Here is a 16,268-nt window from a genome sequence, read left to right as displayed (position 1 = left end):
TATAGATATAGATATAGATATAGATATATACACATTATTTTATCATATAGCAAGTTTTATCATCCCGGCTGGTTGCACTATTCATCGTTCCCTGTGCTAACGTTTACCTGCTTGAATTGCCAGGCTTAAAGAAGAGCTTCAGAACCCATGGGAGGAGGAAAGTACTGAGGGTGTGTTGATATGCTTCTTTTCAAGTTGCTCGGTAGGAGGGCATCTTTAATGATGCCCCTTTCACTGAGGAAAGCCCTTTTACGGTCAGTCTAATGCATTATGTAAAGCGCTACTGTAGCTAGCGCTAGTGTGCTAGCAAAGATGTTAGCTTGTAATGGCTGCCGCCAAGGCTTTCTGGGCCCAGAATAGCAACAGTGGAGAATTATCTATTTACAGTTAACTGACCCTTCCACGCTATGTATGCTAAATACTGCATGAGGTTGGATGCAATATTACTGTGCTATACCGTCGTGATCAGACATGTATGTAATTCAGCAAGGATCACAATATTTCTTTGTATTTAGGTTTGAATCATAAATTAATGCTAGCTATACGAAGAACAATTTAAGATACTTAAGAAAGTCAATATTACACTTATTATTTGTCAATATTTGCCATTAAGATAGCTATAACCTTTTTTTCTTTTGAGTGAGAGCCAAGATAACAGCAGAGGATTAAGAGTGGAAACTCAGTGCTGCTAAGTGAAGCATATTTTCTTTGTTTGAAGATAAATATTTGCTTGTACCAATTCCAGACAAATACTGGTAATCTCCTAGCATCTTCTTTTTATTTATCCCTATCTTCCTCTCATTTTTATCTATTTTTTTAACTTTTGTTGAACCAGATTGATATCTTGAGGTTAGAACTCTATTTTGCCAGAGAGACCAGGCCAAAAACAAGCAAAATTCACATTTTAAACGGTGTTAAAATGTATAACAGAAACTGGAAGATACAAGTTTTAAAATCATTTTGATTCCACGTTAACTTTAGAACGATTGAAAGTTTCTATCATGTAAAATGTATCCGGAATCTGTCCCATGATAAGGGAGGCCAAAATTTAAAAGCCTTCTTCACTAACACTGTGGACTAATTAACACTCTGCTCTGATCGAGTCATTCATTATGTCTCACAACGAACTGTCTGTCACACTCACACCCTATGGTAACACAAACAATCCAGCAATACTTGAAATAATAGAACAGTAAATACTACACTCTACCCCGAAGAAATCTTTCTGAATACCAAACATTCTATCGCCCACTATGTCCTGAATATGCTTTGTGAGCGGTTTCAAAAGATTTCCACTGAGGGCAGTTTGATTCATCTCTCCACACATTCTGCTACCACACTAGCTGGATGTCGTTATACCCAAAGGACATAGCATACAGCTCGGTGTGTCGGTGGAGACCTTTAATAATTTCATAAAAGTCTAACTGTGACTTTACACAAGGCACTGCAGAAGTAGTTGAAGCAGTAGTGGTAGACCTTTTACCATTTAAATGATCTCCTGCGGAAGTCACAGCGGCAAGTATTATCATCTTTGCCCTCACAGGGAAAGTGGTGTTCGCCTGGGTTAGCATAGCTATGGTTTAGCTGGTCACTCACAGAGGGTGCGGAATGCATAAGGATAAAGAATGCATGCGTGTGCAAGAGATCGGAGTGTAAAATTAAATGAAGCCAAAAGCATTAAACGTTAGTGCTCAAAAACGACACATAATACAGTAGGATGACAAATATGCAAACTCCATGGTGACCATATGTAACACCCTGACATCCATTCACAGCGCATTCTGTTTTCTGCTGTTTTGATTTCAGATTCTATGTCGGTCAGCCCACATTTAATTAGCATGCACTGTGTTTACTTCTAGCTTGATTGTGTGTGCGTGTCTCTGTAATTAAACCCTGCAATGCCTCAGCCGCGTAGCGTAGCCGCGGTAGGAGCAAATGGAGAAAAAAAACAACATGTATAATTCATGTTGTTGATTTTATTTTTATTTTTAGCCTCCCCTCCTCTGTGTGCTGAATACATAGCTGTATCATTAGGTGGTAGGGGAGGAGGGGTCATTTATAGAGATGTGTCCACACGTTGAGCGCGTGCACATGATCCTCTTTCTCCCTTTTAAGGGTTAAAGTCAACATGAAGTGGAAGTTTCATTTTTTGACTCTGGATATTAGCTTTAGATAAGGACCTCTTTAACAAGACATTACAATTTTTTGGTGGGAACCCAGGAAGTCAAATGACATGCAGACGATTGGACAAACCCAAACCAATAGATATACACTCTAAACATTATGTTTGTGTGTAGGAATGTTTGTCAGTATGTCAGTGTGTGGGTGTGTTAGTGTCGGTGTTTGTGTGTTTGTGTGTGTATGTGTGTGTGTGTGTGTTATAAATAAAATCTCATTGCTCTGACCCTTGGCAACAATGATGGGATTGTAGCGTTACGTGGTGATAATATGGTCGCTGTTGTGTGCCTTGCGTGTCTGAGAGCAACAGAAGTTTGTTTCATTTGTTTATGTTGATTCACATTGTGTTGCGTCATGTGGTCGTGTTGCTGTGTTGTCGTGTTGTCATGTTGGTGTGTAATGTGTTGTCGTGTTGCTGTGTTGTCGTGTTGTCGTGTTGGTGTGTAAAGTGTGCGAAGTGGCCGGCCATGTTCCCCGCTTTTGCCATTTGTTTACTGTCGGTGTCGCAAAAACGTTTTTAATTAGCCGCCTTTGTCTGGCCCGTTGCACTCTACCTCACTCTCTTGTTGGTTCATAATTAACAAGAAAAACAAACACACACACACACACACACACACACACACACACACACACACACACACACATACACACATACACTCTTGTCTACACACCTTCCAGTCAGCCATAGCAGATCATTGTATAACCAATAAGAGGAAATGCGTGTTTGTGTGTGTCTGTCTGTATGCTGCGTGTGGACGTGTGCGTGTGTTGGTCTTTTCTGGTAGTGAATGCATCAAAAGACTTCATATCGGTTGAATCGGAAAAACTGTCAGGAAGAACATTATTTCAGCCATGTTTCCGGTGAGCTGCCCTAACAAAGCTGCTTCATATATAAATCAATATTGGCAGTTGGAAGCTAAAGCTAAAAAAAAAAATTCTTGACATTGTCTACTGAATATTGACAGTGTAAGGAGGTGGCCAGGAGCACCATAGCCACTATAATATTGTATTTTTTTGTTGTTGACACAAATGTCCTTGTTGGCAGGCGTCCAATGATGAATAATATCGATTTATATTGATTACCCTGTTGGCACGTACTCTTTAGTACTGGCACTATTGTCAATTTGCCAGATCCAAGCATTCTCCGTCCCCTAACCTTCTTCCTGCATGTGTTCAATCCGATTCATAATATCCCTTTATTGACCAGGAGATGAGTATCTTCTCCATGTGTCAACTCAAGCTATCACACAAGTACTGCTGACTCTCTGTACTGTCCAACCCCTACCTGCTCCTTGATGACCAGTCTCTGGACTGTCTAACCCCTGCCTGCTCCTGAATGACCCGTCTCTATATTCACTGTGTAACCCCTACCTGCTCCTTGATGACGAGTCTCTGGACTGTCTAACCCCGACCTGCTCCTTAATGACCTTTCTCTATATTCACTCTATAACCCCTACCTGCTCCTTGTTGAAATGTCTTTAGACTGTCCAACGTCTACGTAGACCTTAAGGGCTGTCTCTGTACTGTCTAACCCCTACCTGCTCCTTGTCGACATGTCTCTGGACTGTCCAACGTCTATGTAGACCTTAATGGCCTGTCTCTGTGTTCTCTGTGTAACCGCTACATGCTGCTCAATGACCAGTCTCTGTTGTGTTTAACCCCTACCTGCTCCTTACTGACATGTATCTGAATCCCCTCTGAATAACTTTGGATAAATATGTCTGCAAAGTAACTTATAACAGTGAATAAATACAAATACATCCGATCCTACTCATGACAGAGCGTCTGACTCTTCTACAAGATTATAAATTCTAGCACATTATCACTCACCTGTTGTTTCAGTTACTATTGCCACCGAAAACCGCAGACAAAATGCTAATGCTAATCAACCCAAGGTGTCGCTGTAATGCAATACAGAGATGCATTAGCGCAGCGTGATGTAATAGTTATGTGATCCGCATCAGCCAGACCGCATCAGGAGTTAGTCTGGCCCCGGTGCCATCTCAGACAGATCCAGCCAGGTGTAAGTACGCTCCGTGGTCACAATTGAATCAGGTTAATGGAAGCCTTAATGTACTCTGACCTGCTCTGGGCACACCCGGCTGCCTATTGATTGAAAGGTGAAAGAGATTATTCAGCCCTTCCTTGTTCTGTCTCTCTCTCTCTCTTCCGCTCTGTCCCCTCTCTCTCGCTTTCTTTCTCGCTCTCTCTCCATCTCTATTCTTTTCACGGTCCTCCCTCCCTGCTTTGTTTTTACTCTCGCACTTCTGTCCTCTCTCTCTCTCTCTCTCTCTCTCTCTCTCTCTCCCTCTCTCTCTCTCTCTCTCTCTCTCTCTCTCTCTCTCTCTCTCTCTCTCTCTCTCTCTCTCTCTATCCATCTCCTATTTTACATCGCTCTCTCCTCTTGCTGTTTTTACTTGTCACTGTCTTCTTTTCTCGCCTTCTCTCTCTCACTCTTTCTCTCTCTTTCTCTCTCTGTCTCTCTCTCTTTCTCTGTGTGTGTGTCTCTCCTCTCTCTCTCTCTCTCTCTCTCTCTCTCTCTCTCTCTCTCTCTCTCTCTCTCTCTCTCTCTCTCTCTCTCTCTCTCTCTCTCTCTCTATCCATCTCCTATTTTACATCGCTCTCTCCTCTTGCTGTTTTTACTTGTCACTGTCTTCTTTTCTCGCCTTCTCTCTCTCACTCTTTCTCTCTCTTTCTCTCTCTGTCTCTCTCTCTTTCTCTGTGTGTGTGTCTCTCCTTCTCTCTCTCTCTCTCTCTCTCTCTCTCTCTCTCTCTCTCTCTCTCTCTCTCTCTCTCTCTCTCTCTCTCTCTCTCTCTCTCTCTCTCTCTCTCTCTCTCTCTGTCTTTCATCCTGATTTAATTATGTTAATGAAGGTTCGGTGGTCCAAAGCTCTCTTTAGCTGTAGCCCTTCTGAGAGCGCCGCCCTGTGTGTGTCTAACACAGCGTTGGCCGTGGTGCTGGCGTTCACAGCGCTCGCTGTCCACGGGCCTCCTTTGTGCTTCTGGACTTAATTGAGGCTGCGGGCTGGGGCTCCCGCCAATCTGCTGAGCGTCCCGACGGTGCTGACCTGCTTCATTAGGGAGAACAAACAACAACAAAAGACAAACAGCAACAGCGTAAACCCAGCATCGGAAAGTCATTTGAATTTTTGTGTGTGTGTAAAATCGGGACGCGCGCGCACTGTTACGTAACAGAAGCATGGTGTGTTTGTGTGTGTGTATATGTGTGTGTGGAGAGGGTTTACATGCGTGTGTCTGTATGTGTTTGTGTGTGTGTGGGTGGGGGGGTGTTTGTGAGTGTATGTGTGGGTGATTGTGGGTTTGTGTGTGTGTGTTTGTGTGTGTGTGTGGGGTGTTTGTGTGTGTGTGGTGTGTGTGTGTGTGTGTGTGTGTGTGTGTGTGTGTGTGTGTGTGTGTGTGTGTGTGTGTGCGTGTGTGTGTGTGTGTGTGGGAAGAGGGTTTGCGTGTGTGTGTGTGTGTGTGTATATATATGTATGCATTTGTGTGTGGTGTGTGTTTGTGTGTGAGTGTGTGTGTAACCACACGGCCACCAGCTGCGAGGTTAACCACATTGGGCCGTTAATGATCTATAACACGCTGAACACTGTGATGGTTTGAACAGCAGGCCGGCGGGCCGAGGGGAGTCTGACAGAGTTGTATCTAAGGCTGCGTCGCCTTTCTCCTCTGCTTGGGGCTTTCTGTCCACACTGGAGCCCAACGCAGGTGGCGGTGTCGTGGGAGGCTACAAAATAACGTTAGACCTGTAAGCCCTGCACGACGCAAGGGGAAAAAACACAGGACCGCTGGGGTCGTGGTCCACGTTCTTCGGGCTAAAGTCAGCGTTTTCCAACCACTGTTACCGAGCGGTGTGAAAATAGGCCGGCTCAGTGAATGGATGTGATAACGCAGACCTTGTGTTGCTGTTTGGTAGAACAAACTGTATATTTGTGAATGCAACATATAATTGTGACGAGATCCAGGCATCAGCGTGAGTGAAGGCATGGACTCAGTCTTATTTTATGCCCCTTAATAATGTCAGATACCATATCAAATCTCATCAAGTTATTGCGAATGGATGTGCTTCAGCATGCCCTGGCTTTAACAAGGCACACACACACGCACACACAAACACACACGCACACACGTACACACGCACACACACACACACACACACACACACACACACACACACACACACACACACACACACACACACTTAAACCCTCTCCCCCCCACACACATACAGTTGTGTATTGGGATCAGATGTTCCCCACCCAAGTGTTCGAGTGTTTTAACAAGTGAAGTGCTGTTGTTTAAGGTCAGTGCCTCAGGCTTTGACAGAGTACTAGTGTGTCTTGGAATACGTTCTGTTTTAAATGAAATACTACTCCATTGGGACACGCTGTTATCTTAAAGCGAGACAGCAGCATCTTTGAGGGAAAACCCAAGGATAGTGGAGGCCTTATACTCTAGTGGCTTGAGTGACATGTCCTTGGATCCATACCCTGATACATCCTACTCTCTGCCTTAGTGATATGTCTCACACTCACTATCGCCCATGTGGAGCGTTTGCCAATGGTTCTAAACACATACACAAACACACACTAAATTTATGTTTGTCCCTTCGCCCATCTGATGAGAAGAGAGAGCCCTCTCGTCAAATCTACGACGTTGCCAAGGTAATGAACAAGGCTGCGACCCCGAACAACCCCCCCCCCCCCCCCCCCCGCCCCCCCCCCCCCTAACTTTGAACCTCTATTGGTGTCCGGAAGGAAGTCCCCACAGGTACAATGTCCCCAAAAGTCAGTGAAATCACCCCAAAAAATAACGGTGAAATGCGGTCAGGGTCAAACATCAAGCAGAAGGCCCCCGGTAATTGACCCAAGTGTTGCCATGGTTACCGACAACCAACCAGTCATCCAGTGGGGATTCAGGGTATGTTGCATAGGCTAACAAGGGATATTTGTTGCTGTGCAGCAGTGTTAAAAAACTGCTGTTGGTGTTAAATTGGCGTGGAAACAACTGTTGTTGTAATAGTATTTAAAAGTTATGGATGGCAAGGACAATAAAGGCGGAAGCAGTTGGTGAGGCTGACACAGAATGCCGTCGCCAGTTTTAATGAGACAACTGGGGATCACCCTTCACAAAGTTAACAACCCATCCCCGCCCCTGAAGGGACACGCATGTACACACACGCGCTATCATGTGTGTGTGTGCATGTGTGTCAATGTGCATGTGTATCACACATACACACACACACACACACACACACACACACACACACACACACACAAACACACACACACACACACACACACACACACACACACACACACACACACACACACACACACACACAAATTTGCATATTGCTTTTGCCTGTCTTGTCCCTATATGTTTTTATTATTATGTACCACCAAATTTTTTTGGATGGGAAAACCTTCTGGTGTAAAACTGGTTTCTGATTCAGATTCAGATTCAGACGTGTACTGATTGTAGGACACTAACGTCTCCTTTAATAATTTGCTGTAAAATCGGGTCCTAAAAGTCGTCTGTCCGGGCCTTTAGCACAGGGGGTCAAAACGATTAAAGCCAGCTCGCTCCTCGTGTCACAAGCCCACGCCTGGCCGTCGCCGACCAGTTGCCATGGAGACGCCACTCGGTCTGCCACAGATTACCGTTTTTAAAACCACAGGCCCAAATATCCCAGCATTACTCCCCACACATGCACACATAAACCCCCCGCACATACAGGATTATGTTTATTAGAAGTAAAGCTCTCTGTTATGATCCATAGCATAGCCGCCCTCCCTTCTGACTGTATATCTGTAGCTATATCTTTGCATCTCTCTCTCTCTCTCTCTCTCTCTCTCTCTCTCTCTCTCTCTCTCCTCTCTCTCTCTCTCTCTCTCTCTCTCTCTCTCTCTCTCTCTCTCTCTCTCTCTCTCTCTCTCTCTCTCTCTCTCTCCCTCTCTCTCTCTCTCTCTCTCTCTCTCTCTCTCTCTCCCTCTCTCTCTCTCTCTCTCTCTCTCTCTCTCTCCGTCCAGCTGGACCAGGGGGGTGCGGGAGTGTCAGTAACCTAGATCCAGCGGGATGGGGGGGGGGGGTCTGTTGAGCCTGTACGGCCCAGGCTACAGCTTTGGAGTCAGGCAGTGGTGTGCCGCAGGCAGGGGGTGGTGGTGCTGCTGGTGGTGGCGCTGGATGGCTATAGTGAGATGACCTATATCTGAGTCTGCGTTTGGCCATCACCTGCTCTGCTCTATCTGAGTGGTTTCACCCACAACCTGGAACACTAGAGAGTGCAATTAAAAGCTGGTCGTTCATGAACGTCGTTTTTAGTTTTTTAACCTTCCAATATACCCAAATGCCAAAATGCAGTAACCGAGAAGATGGGATGGTTTGCCTTTATCTCATCTGACGCTTAATTTTACACTGTTATGTCCCTGCACTGTTTTTCTTCATTGCTTCATTGCATTGAATTTTATTGGATCCAATTTAATCTAAGTATAACAGAACCTGTTTTACTGTTAACACTGTTTGGTACTATTCACTAATGGGGACGAAGCCAATGCTTTAATCCAGAGCAACTTGCAAATTCTCATTCCTTTTACTTACATTGAACTCAGGATCTCTCAGCTCATTCAATAGACAGCCAGATACCCTGGCCCCCGAAGAAAAGCAGAGGGACATAGAGAGCCATGAAGTGATGGGGAACGAGGGAAGGAAAGAGCGAGAGAGACGGACTGGTGGAAAGATGACGTAAGGGGGCGCAGAGCAAATTAGTGTGTGTGTGTGTGTGTGTGTGTGTGTGTGTGTGTGTGTGTGTGTGTGTGTGTGTGTGTGTGTGTGTGTGTGTGTGTGTGTGTGTGTGTGTGTGTGTGTGTGTGTGTGTGGGGGGGGGGGGGGGGGGGTGTCTGTGTGTGGAAGTGGGGGTGCAGATGGAGAGAGAGAGAGAGAGAGAGAGAGAGAGAGAGAGAGAGAGAGAGAGAGAGAGAGACAGAGAGAGAGAGACAGAGAGAGAGAGACAGAGAGAGAGAGAGAGAAGAGAGAGCTGGGTTTGGTACTTCACGCTGGGATGGAGACAAAGGCAGATCATAGACGAGGAGTTTGTCGGAACCATGTGAATGATGTCACCATGGCAACAAGGCCTGATGCTGTTGCCAGTCGACAGCCGACAAGCTGCAGCGGTTAATCTCGTGATGAGGTCAGGGGTCAAAACTCACATTATGTGACCTTGGACCCTGAACTTCTCTCTCTTTATGTCTCTCTCTCTGTATCTATCGGTTTCCATCTCTCGGCCGTGTGCGTTTGTGTACCTTATTTTTTATTTGTTTCTCTCACTGTCTCTCACCCTCTGTCTCTCTCTCTATCTGTCTCTGTCTCTCTCTCTATCGGTCTCTGTCTCTCTCTGTCTCTCTCTCTCACCCTCTCTCTGTTTATCTCTTTTTATCTAAATCTCACCATGTGCTGTCCAAGTGGGACCGAGCGGAACAGTGCTGAACAGTGGATCAGTGGAGGTCAAGGGAAAAGGATAGAGAGATGGAGGAGGGAAGGAGAAGAAGCAGAAGCCAAAGATAGACGTCATTGTGATAACGACGGACATGATAATTACTGTAATTATGACAATAATGATGATGGCTTGGATTTCTGTGCACCTACCAATCAAAACAAAACAAAACAAAGTAATGGACGTACAAAAAAATTCAATAGATGAATACAGAGAGAGAGAGAGAGAGAGAGAGAGAGAGAGAGAGAGAGAGAGAGAGAGAGAGAGAGATGTGGGGTGGGAGGGAGAGAAGAGGATGATGATATAATTTGGACAAATAGAGAAAGAGACGGGACAAACAGAAGAATTCTGGACTAATGATGATCGATGAAGGGCTGGGAAGGGGAGAGGGTAGTGTTTAGGTACGTCTCTGATCCCCAGGAAGCGGTTATAGGAGGAAGTGGAACCTGATTGGCTCAAGCATCACATGACACCAACCGCGCAGGCGTAGCTTCCGCACAGGTGTCAAGTGACTGCCGGAAGAATCTCTCCCCCAACCTGTAGGTCAGGGTACTAACTCCAGCTGGACTGGCTATTCTGCATGTCTGTATGTGACCATATATTCACTGTACATATATAATGCATTATATATTATGTTTATAGGTCTGTTTTTTCTTTTATGAAAATTGAACTCCATAATCAAGTTTTATTGGTGTTGATTTTTACCTATTTTTTATCAATGCTGTGGTAATGATCAATCAATAAATAATGTGTTGTTCAACTTTAAGGGACAAGTCTGGTGTTCTTCAAAGCTGCTTTAAAATGCGCCATCAGATAATTGTGCACATCAGCGATGGTGTGAACCTTGCGGGGTGTTCATGTAAAACCGTCTTGCATAGCTTCTTCGACTCCAGCAGAAATTCAGCTGAAATTTCCGAGCTGGTCATAAACGTTTCGCACCCTGCTATAGTTTGTCACACATAGTTATTTTTCGCCCTCACATTGTCCGCCAAGTGACATTAAAATGTCTCATTCAAATTCCCGGCCAAAATTGAAAAAGATAAAGGCGACAACATGAAAGGATTGTAGTGCGTGTTTGGTGCCATGCAGGCAGGCTTTGCTTGATGTACATAATGTTCAGAGACCAGTTGGAGAAGCTCTGGTATCTTCTGGGGGCCGGCGTTCGTTTCAAACATTGTGTAATTCCGCAGAACAGATCATCTTTAGTTTGTGGAGCTTTTTAAAAATATAATTTTATATCATATTTCTCGCTACCCCATAATATACTTCTCGTCCCTTCTCTCTTCTTCTTGCTCTCCATTCCCCTTTTCTCCTTTCCTCTTGTATAAGTTCCTCTGCCCTCCTCTATTTCATGTTCTCCTCCCTTCCTCCACCCTTTCATCCTCTCTGCTCCCTTGTCCCCTCTCCTTCCTCCTCCTCTCCCCTCTTTCACCTCTCCCCTCCCCTGGCCACCCTCCTTTCAGCTTTCCCCTTTCGTCATCTTTTCCCGTCATGTCCCCTATCTCTTTTATCTTCTCCTAATCTCCCCTCCTCTCATATTCTCTCTCCTTGTCCCCCTATCACCACTCCTTTCTCCTCCTCTCATTTCTCCCCGTTTCTTCTCTCCCTGTCTCTGCTCTCAGGCGTCGCTTGACTCCAGCTCTTAACTCGGCACTGGTTGTAGCGAGGAGAGAGCGAGCTGGAGAGAGGATGTGTGAAAGAGAGCGAGGGATAAAGAGGGCATTTAGCACAACTTGCTTTTTATCTGGGTGTCAAAGATGGCTGGAATGGATGATTGAGAGCCTTGTACATGTCCAAAGCGAGAGAGAGAGGGAAGGGAGGGAGAGAGGGGGAGAGGGAGGGAGGAGGAGGAGGAGAGGAGAAAATGAGAAAATGGAGAGAAATGAAAGGGGCATTTGAGATGAAACACACACACACACAGACACACATGCGTGCACACACACCTACATCCACACACACACACACGCACACACACACACACACACACACACACACACACACACACACACACACACACACACACACACACACACACACACACACACACACACACACACACACACACACACAGACACACATTGAATAGATTCACACAATCTGTTAGTGTCTGTGTGTCTTGTTGTGATGTGCAAATCAATTTAAATGCTGTTAGTATATGTTTTGTGGTTTCTTGCACCTCCAATTCCCACAACTGCTTTTGGCATGTAGAATATTTCCTGCAAATAATAACTATTCATTTATAATTGACATGCTTTATTTGAAATGTGTTATTGTGTGTCTTTCGGGAGGGGGGACGGGGCAACTGTTGATGGGAAAATTTCAACTCATAGCTAATCTCCCCCTGTGTGTTTTGTGTTTGGCTGTGTGCACCAGGAGGCCTACCAGTGACAGAGGGAGTGTGTGAACGCGGTCGCCATGTTGAGTCCCGTCCTCAACGCGTCCAACGGCGACGGCTCCGAGTCTGAAACCACCTCTGCCATCCTCGCCTCGGTCAAGGAGCAGGTGAGCGCCCTGTCCCTGTGTGTCTGTCTGTCTGTCTGCCTGTTTGTCGGTCTGTCTGTCTGCCTGTTTGTCTGTCTGTCTGTCTGTCTGCCTGTTTGTCTGTCTGTCTGCCTGTCTGTGTGTCTGCCTGTCTGTCTGTCTGTCTGTCTGTCTGTCTGTCTGTCTGTCTGTCTGTCTGTCTGTCTGTCTGTCTGTCTGTCTGTCTGTCTGTCTGCCTGTTTGTCTGTCTGTCTGCCTGTCTGTGTGTGTTTGAAGATTTACTATTCACCCATTTAGCTTTAAGTGAAAGAGATTTACAGTTGCATTCAGGTATCAGATGTCGTGAAAGAAGAGGTAGGGGTTGGAGAGCATCTCGCTCAAGGATGGCATACAGGTAGTCTGCAGACTTAGGGGGTCGGACCTAGAACCTTTTGCGCTGGGAGGTCAAACATTCTAACTACGACACTACTGCCCTCATTTGTCTGAATATAGTTAAATATAATAGCTCCTGAATACAGAACCGCTCATAAAGAGAGAATAAATCCCAGCACGCTCTTGGGTGGAGTGTGGATAGGGGCCTGGAGCGGTATCTTTAATGCATGAAGGTCCAGGTTGCCTGTAGCCCCACTTGTCTCTTGGCTCTATGTTCTGGGCAGTGTATCCAGCTGAGTGGGCTTGGGGAGTGTGTCTGTGTGGAGGGGATACTGGGAGCTGCATGGGAGTAGAAACACCTGACAGCAGACACTGCTTCAGCAAGCCTGATTTAGCTCTCCAGGTCACACACACACATGGAGACACACACACGCAGTACATACTAAGACACACACGCACACACACACACACACACACACACACACAAACAATTGAAGACACATCCGCAGCATGCACCAAGACACACATACATAAACACACACATGTACACACACACACACACGCACACACACACACACACACACACACACACACACACACACACACACACACACACACACACACACACACACACACACACACACACACACACACACACACACACACAACACAAACAAACTCTTAGATGTTTTGCTTTTAGTCGGATAAAATGTGTGTGTGACAGTGAGAGGAAAAGTGTGAGTGTATGTCTGTGTCCATGCAGAAAGAGAGACAGAGAAGGAGGGAGAGAGAGAGGCAGAGAGATAGTGGGAGAGATTACATCTTCATCATTTCAACCTTTCATAAGCGAAAAAGCCAGTAGTGAAAAGTGACATTCTGGCAGGCCATTCCGAAGTAGGTCAAACACACACACACACACACACACACACGGACACATGCACGCATGTGCGTGGTCAAACACATGCACACGCACACATACACACACTCCATGGAGGAGAATAGGACGCCAGCTGGACGATGGCCAACTAGCGAAACGACTTTTTACTATTTTGTAGCTCTTCAATATTCTTTCTTTATCTTTTCTCCCTCTATCCCTCTCTCTCCCCCTCTTTCTCTCCTCTATGTCACTTTCAATCTACCTCCCGTGGTCTGCGGCTCTTCATCCATCTCTCCCCCCATCTGTTTCCCTCTCTCAAATTCTTATTTTCCTGCTATTTTTATCCCTCCCTCTAAATCACTCTCTGTATTTCTTCCTCCTTTCTCTCCCTCTCTCACCCTGTCTCTCCCTGTCTCTCCCTCTCTCTCTCTCTCTCTCTCTCTCTCTCTCTCTCTCTCTCTCTCTCTCTCTCTCTCTCTCTCTCTCTCTCTCTCTCTCTCTCTCTCTCTCTCTCTCTCTCTCTCTCTCTCTCTCTCTCTCTCTCTTCTCTCTCTCTCTCTCTCTCTCTCTCTCTCTCTCTCTCTCTCTCTCTCTCTCTCTCTCTCTCTCTCTCTCTCTCTCTCTCTCTCTCGCAGTGCTCGCTCTCTCGAAGCTTTGCCATTGTCTGCACACACCGCACTACAGTGATGTCATTGTTTTCCTCTCACCTCATTGGCTCAGATAGTATTCCCTGCGTTGTGTTTGTACTACTATTCCGTGGACCGGGGGGGTGGGGGCTGTGGCCAGTGTGGGAGGTCACCTAAATAGATTACTCAGTTGGAGTTGCTCGAGCAGTCAGGGTCAGCCGGCATGACGGACATAGAAGACCAACATCTCCACACACACACACGCACACACACACACGCACACACACACACACACACGCACGCACGCACGCAGGCACACACACACACACACACACACACACACACACACACACACACACACACACACACACACACACACACACACACACACACACACACACACACACACACACACACACACAAAAACACACAAACAACAAGCCATATATACTGTATACAGACGTACACACACACACACACACACACACACACACAGACACACAGACACACACACACACACACACACACACACACACACACACACACACACACACACACACACACACACACACACACACACAACACAACACAACACACCCCAGTGCACAATCCCCACCAGGCCACATGTTCCTTGGCCTTCCTGCCAATCACATTGTGTGGTTCTACGTCCGGTCACACCGGGAGACCGCTTGTTCTGACCCCTCGGGCCCCCTGTGCCCGAGGGCCCTCAGGAGCCCCGGGGCCCCTCAGTGGATTGATCAGCCGTTAGCCGTCTTATTCAACACATCTGTCAGCTCTGGGACCCGCCTCATCCATCATCTCACCCGACAGACACTGGCAGAAGCTGTGTGTGTGTGTTTGTGTGTGTGTGTGTGTGTGTGTGTGTGTGTGTGTGTGTGTGTGTGTGTGTGTGTGTGTGTGTGTGTGTGTGTGTGTGTGTGTGTGTGTGTGCGTGTGTGTGTGTGTGTGTGTGTGTGTCAGCAGGTCTGTCCTTAATACGTTGCATAAATGTAGTCTGAGTAGGAGAACCGTCTACCTGTCTTGAGATATACAGTTATTTATAGAACAAAATGGTTCTATCGGTTTCTCAACTGATGGTAAGGATGAATATGGCAACAATAGGTTCATGGTTAGCTCTGTTAACTGGTCTGTTAAGCAATTCTTCCAGGATTCTTTACTGTTTTCATCTGTCTCTTTGAATCTGATATTAAGCAGGTTACATTAGACATAACATTTTTAGATTTTGTTGCTGTTGGTCAGAGCAGTACAGCTGAGTGCACGTTGAAAGGTGACATATTGTACCACCAGGTGTGAGTGTGATTAGCCGTTATAAGCCGTTTTGAAAATCTGCCTCTTCTGAAATCACAAGTGGGCATGTCCACCTAGATGTATGAAGGATAGATGAGCAACATTTGCTACAGTCCACTGGGTAGGCTGGTAGACTGATCTATCCAGCACACATCTAGGTGGACAGGCACACTTGTGATGTCAGAAGTGGCTGATTTTCAAAACAGAAAATACAGGAAATAGGCTGATAGTATGAAGGAGAGAAGAGGCTGCTAGCTAAATATAAAACCATATCTATTAAATCTCTAGCTAAATATGTCCTGCATGGCACTATGCCCATGCAGATAGCTTGTTAGCGAGGGAGTAACAGTGAAAGGTAGGCTGACACAGTTTTAATATTTTACATTTGGAAGGAGTAAGGAGAGTGTCAAAGCATTACTCTAGGCTTAACATCAGCCAATGCTAATCGCTAAATATCTCACTCTCAGCGTAGAAACAGGAAATATTATCTTGAAATATTTCAAGGTAAGCAAGGTGAAATACAAATCATTTAGAATAGAACGTTTGAAAAGTAACCAGAGCCTTTCGGACAGTTAAAGGCTCCGGTGCTAATTAAACTCTTCAGAGAGCTCCGGCCTCACCTGTCATCACCTCATTATAGGCGGACTAAACGGCTACGGTGAGGGAAATGTTGGCCATCTCCAACTTTGACTTTATTACAGACTATTGTCTCGGACACTTACTAACCGACACAAGCGGCAGTTAAGGAATATTTCTGAAGCTCTAAATACGAAAGACTTTTTCCATTTGTATATAATATTTTTTTTGCTTTGTTATTCTTACAACGATGCCATTAACAAGATTTAATTGTAAGCATGAACGATCTTCGCGTTGAATAGCTTTTCTTTCTTTCTTTAGTTCGGGTTGCCCTGGCAACTAT

At 45.7% G+C, this 16,268-nt stretch overlaps 1 protein-coding gene across 8 annotated transcripts in view; it reads left to right on the top strand.

The window, feature by feature from the left end:
- The window catches only part of ctnnd2b (catenin (cadherin-associated protein), delta 2b), a 104,806-nt gene that overhangs the window by 11,008 nt on the left and 77,530 nt on the right, over positions 1-16,268 (top strand). For all 8 annotated transcript variants that reach the window (XM_030364206.1, XM_030364215.1, XM_030364209.1 and 5 more), the window contains exon 2: positions 12,059-12,187. In XM_030364206.1, the coding sequence (XP_030220066.1) occupies positions 12,101-12,187 (87 nt within the window). In that variant the 5' untranslated portion in view covers positions 12,059-12,100. The remainder of the gene's footprint in view (positions 1-12,058; positions 12,188-16,268) is intronic.

The sequence above is a fragment of the Gadus morhua genome, chromosome 8, assembly GCF_902167405.1.
Source record: "Gadus morhua chromosome 8, gadMor3.0, whole genome shotgun sequence".
NCBI classification, from domain to species: domain Eukaryota; kingdom Metazoa; phylum Chordata; class Actinopteri; order Gadiformes; family Gadidae; genus Gadus; species Gadus morhua.
The sequence above is the reverse complement of the archived record's forward strand: the minus strand, read 5'-3'. Positions and strand labels throughout refer to the sequence as shown.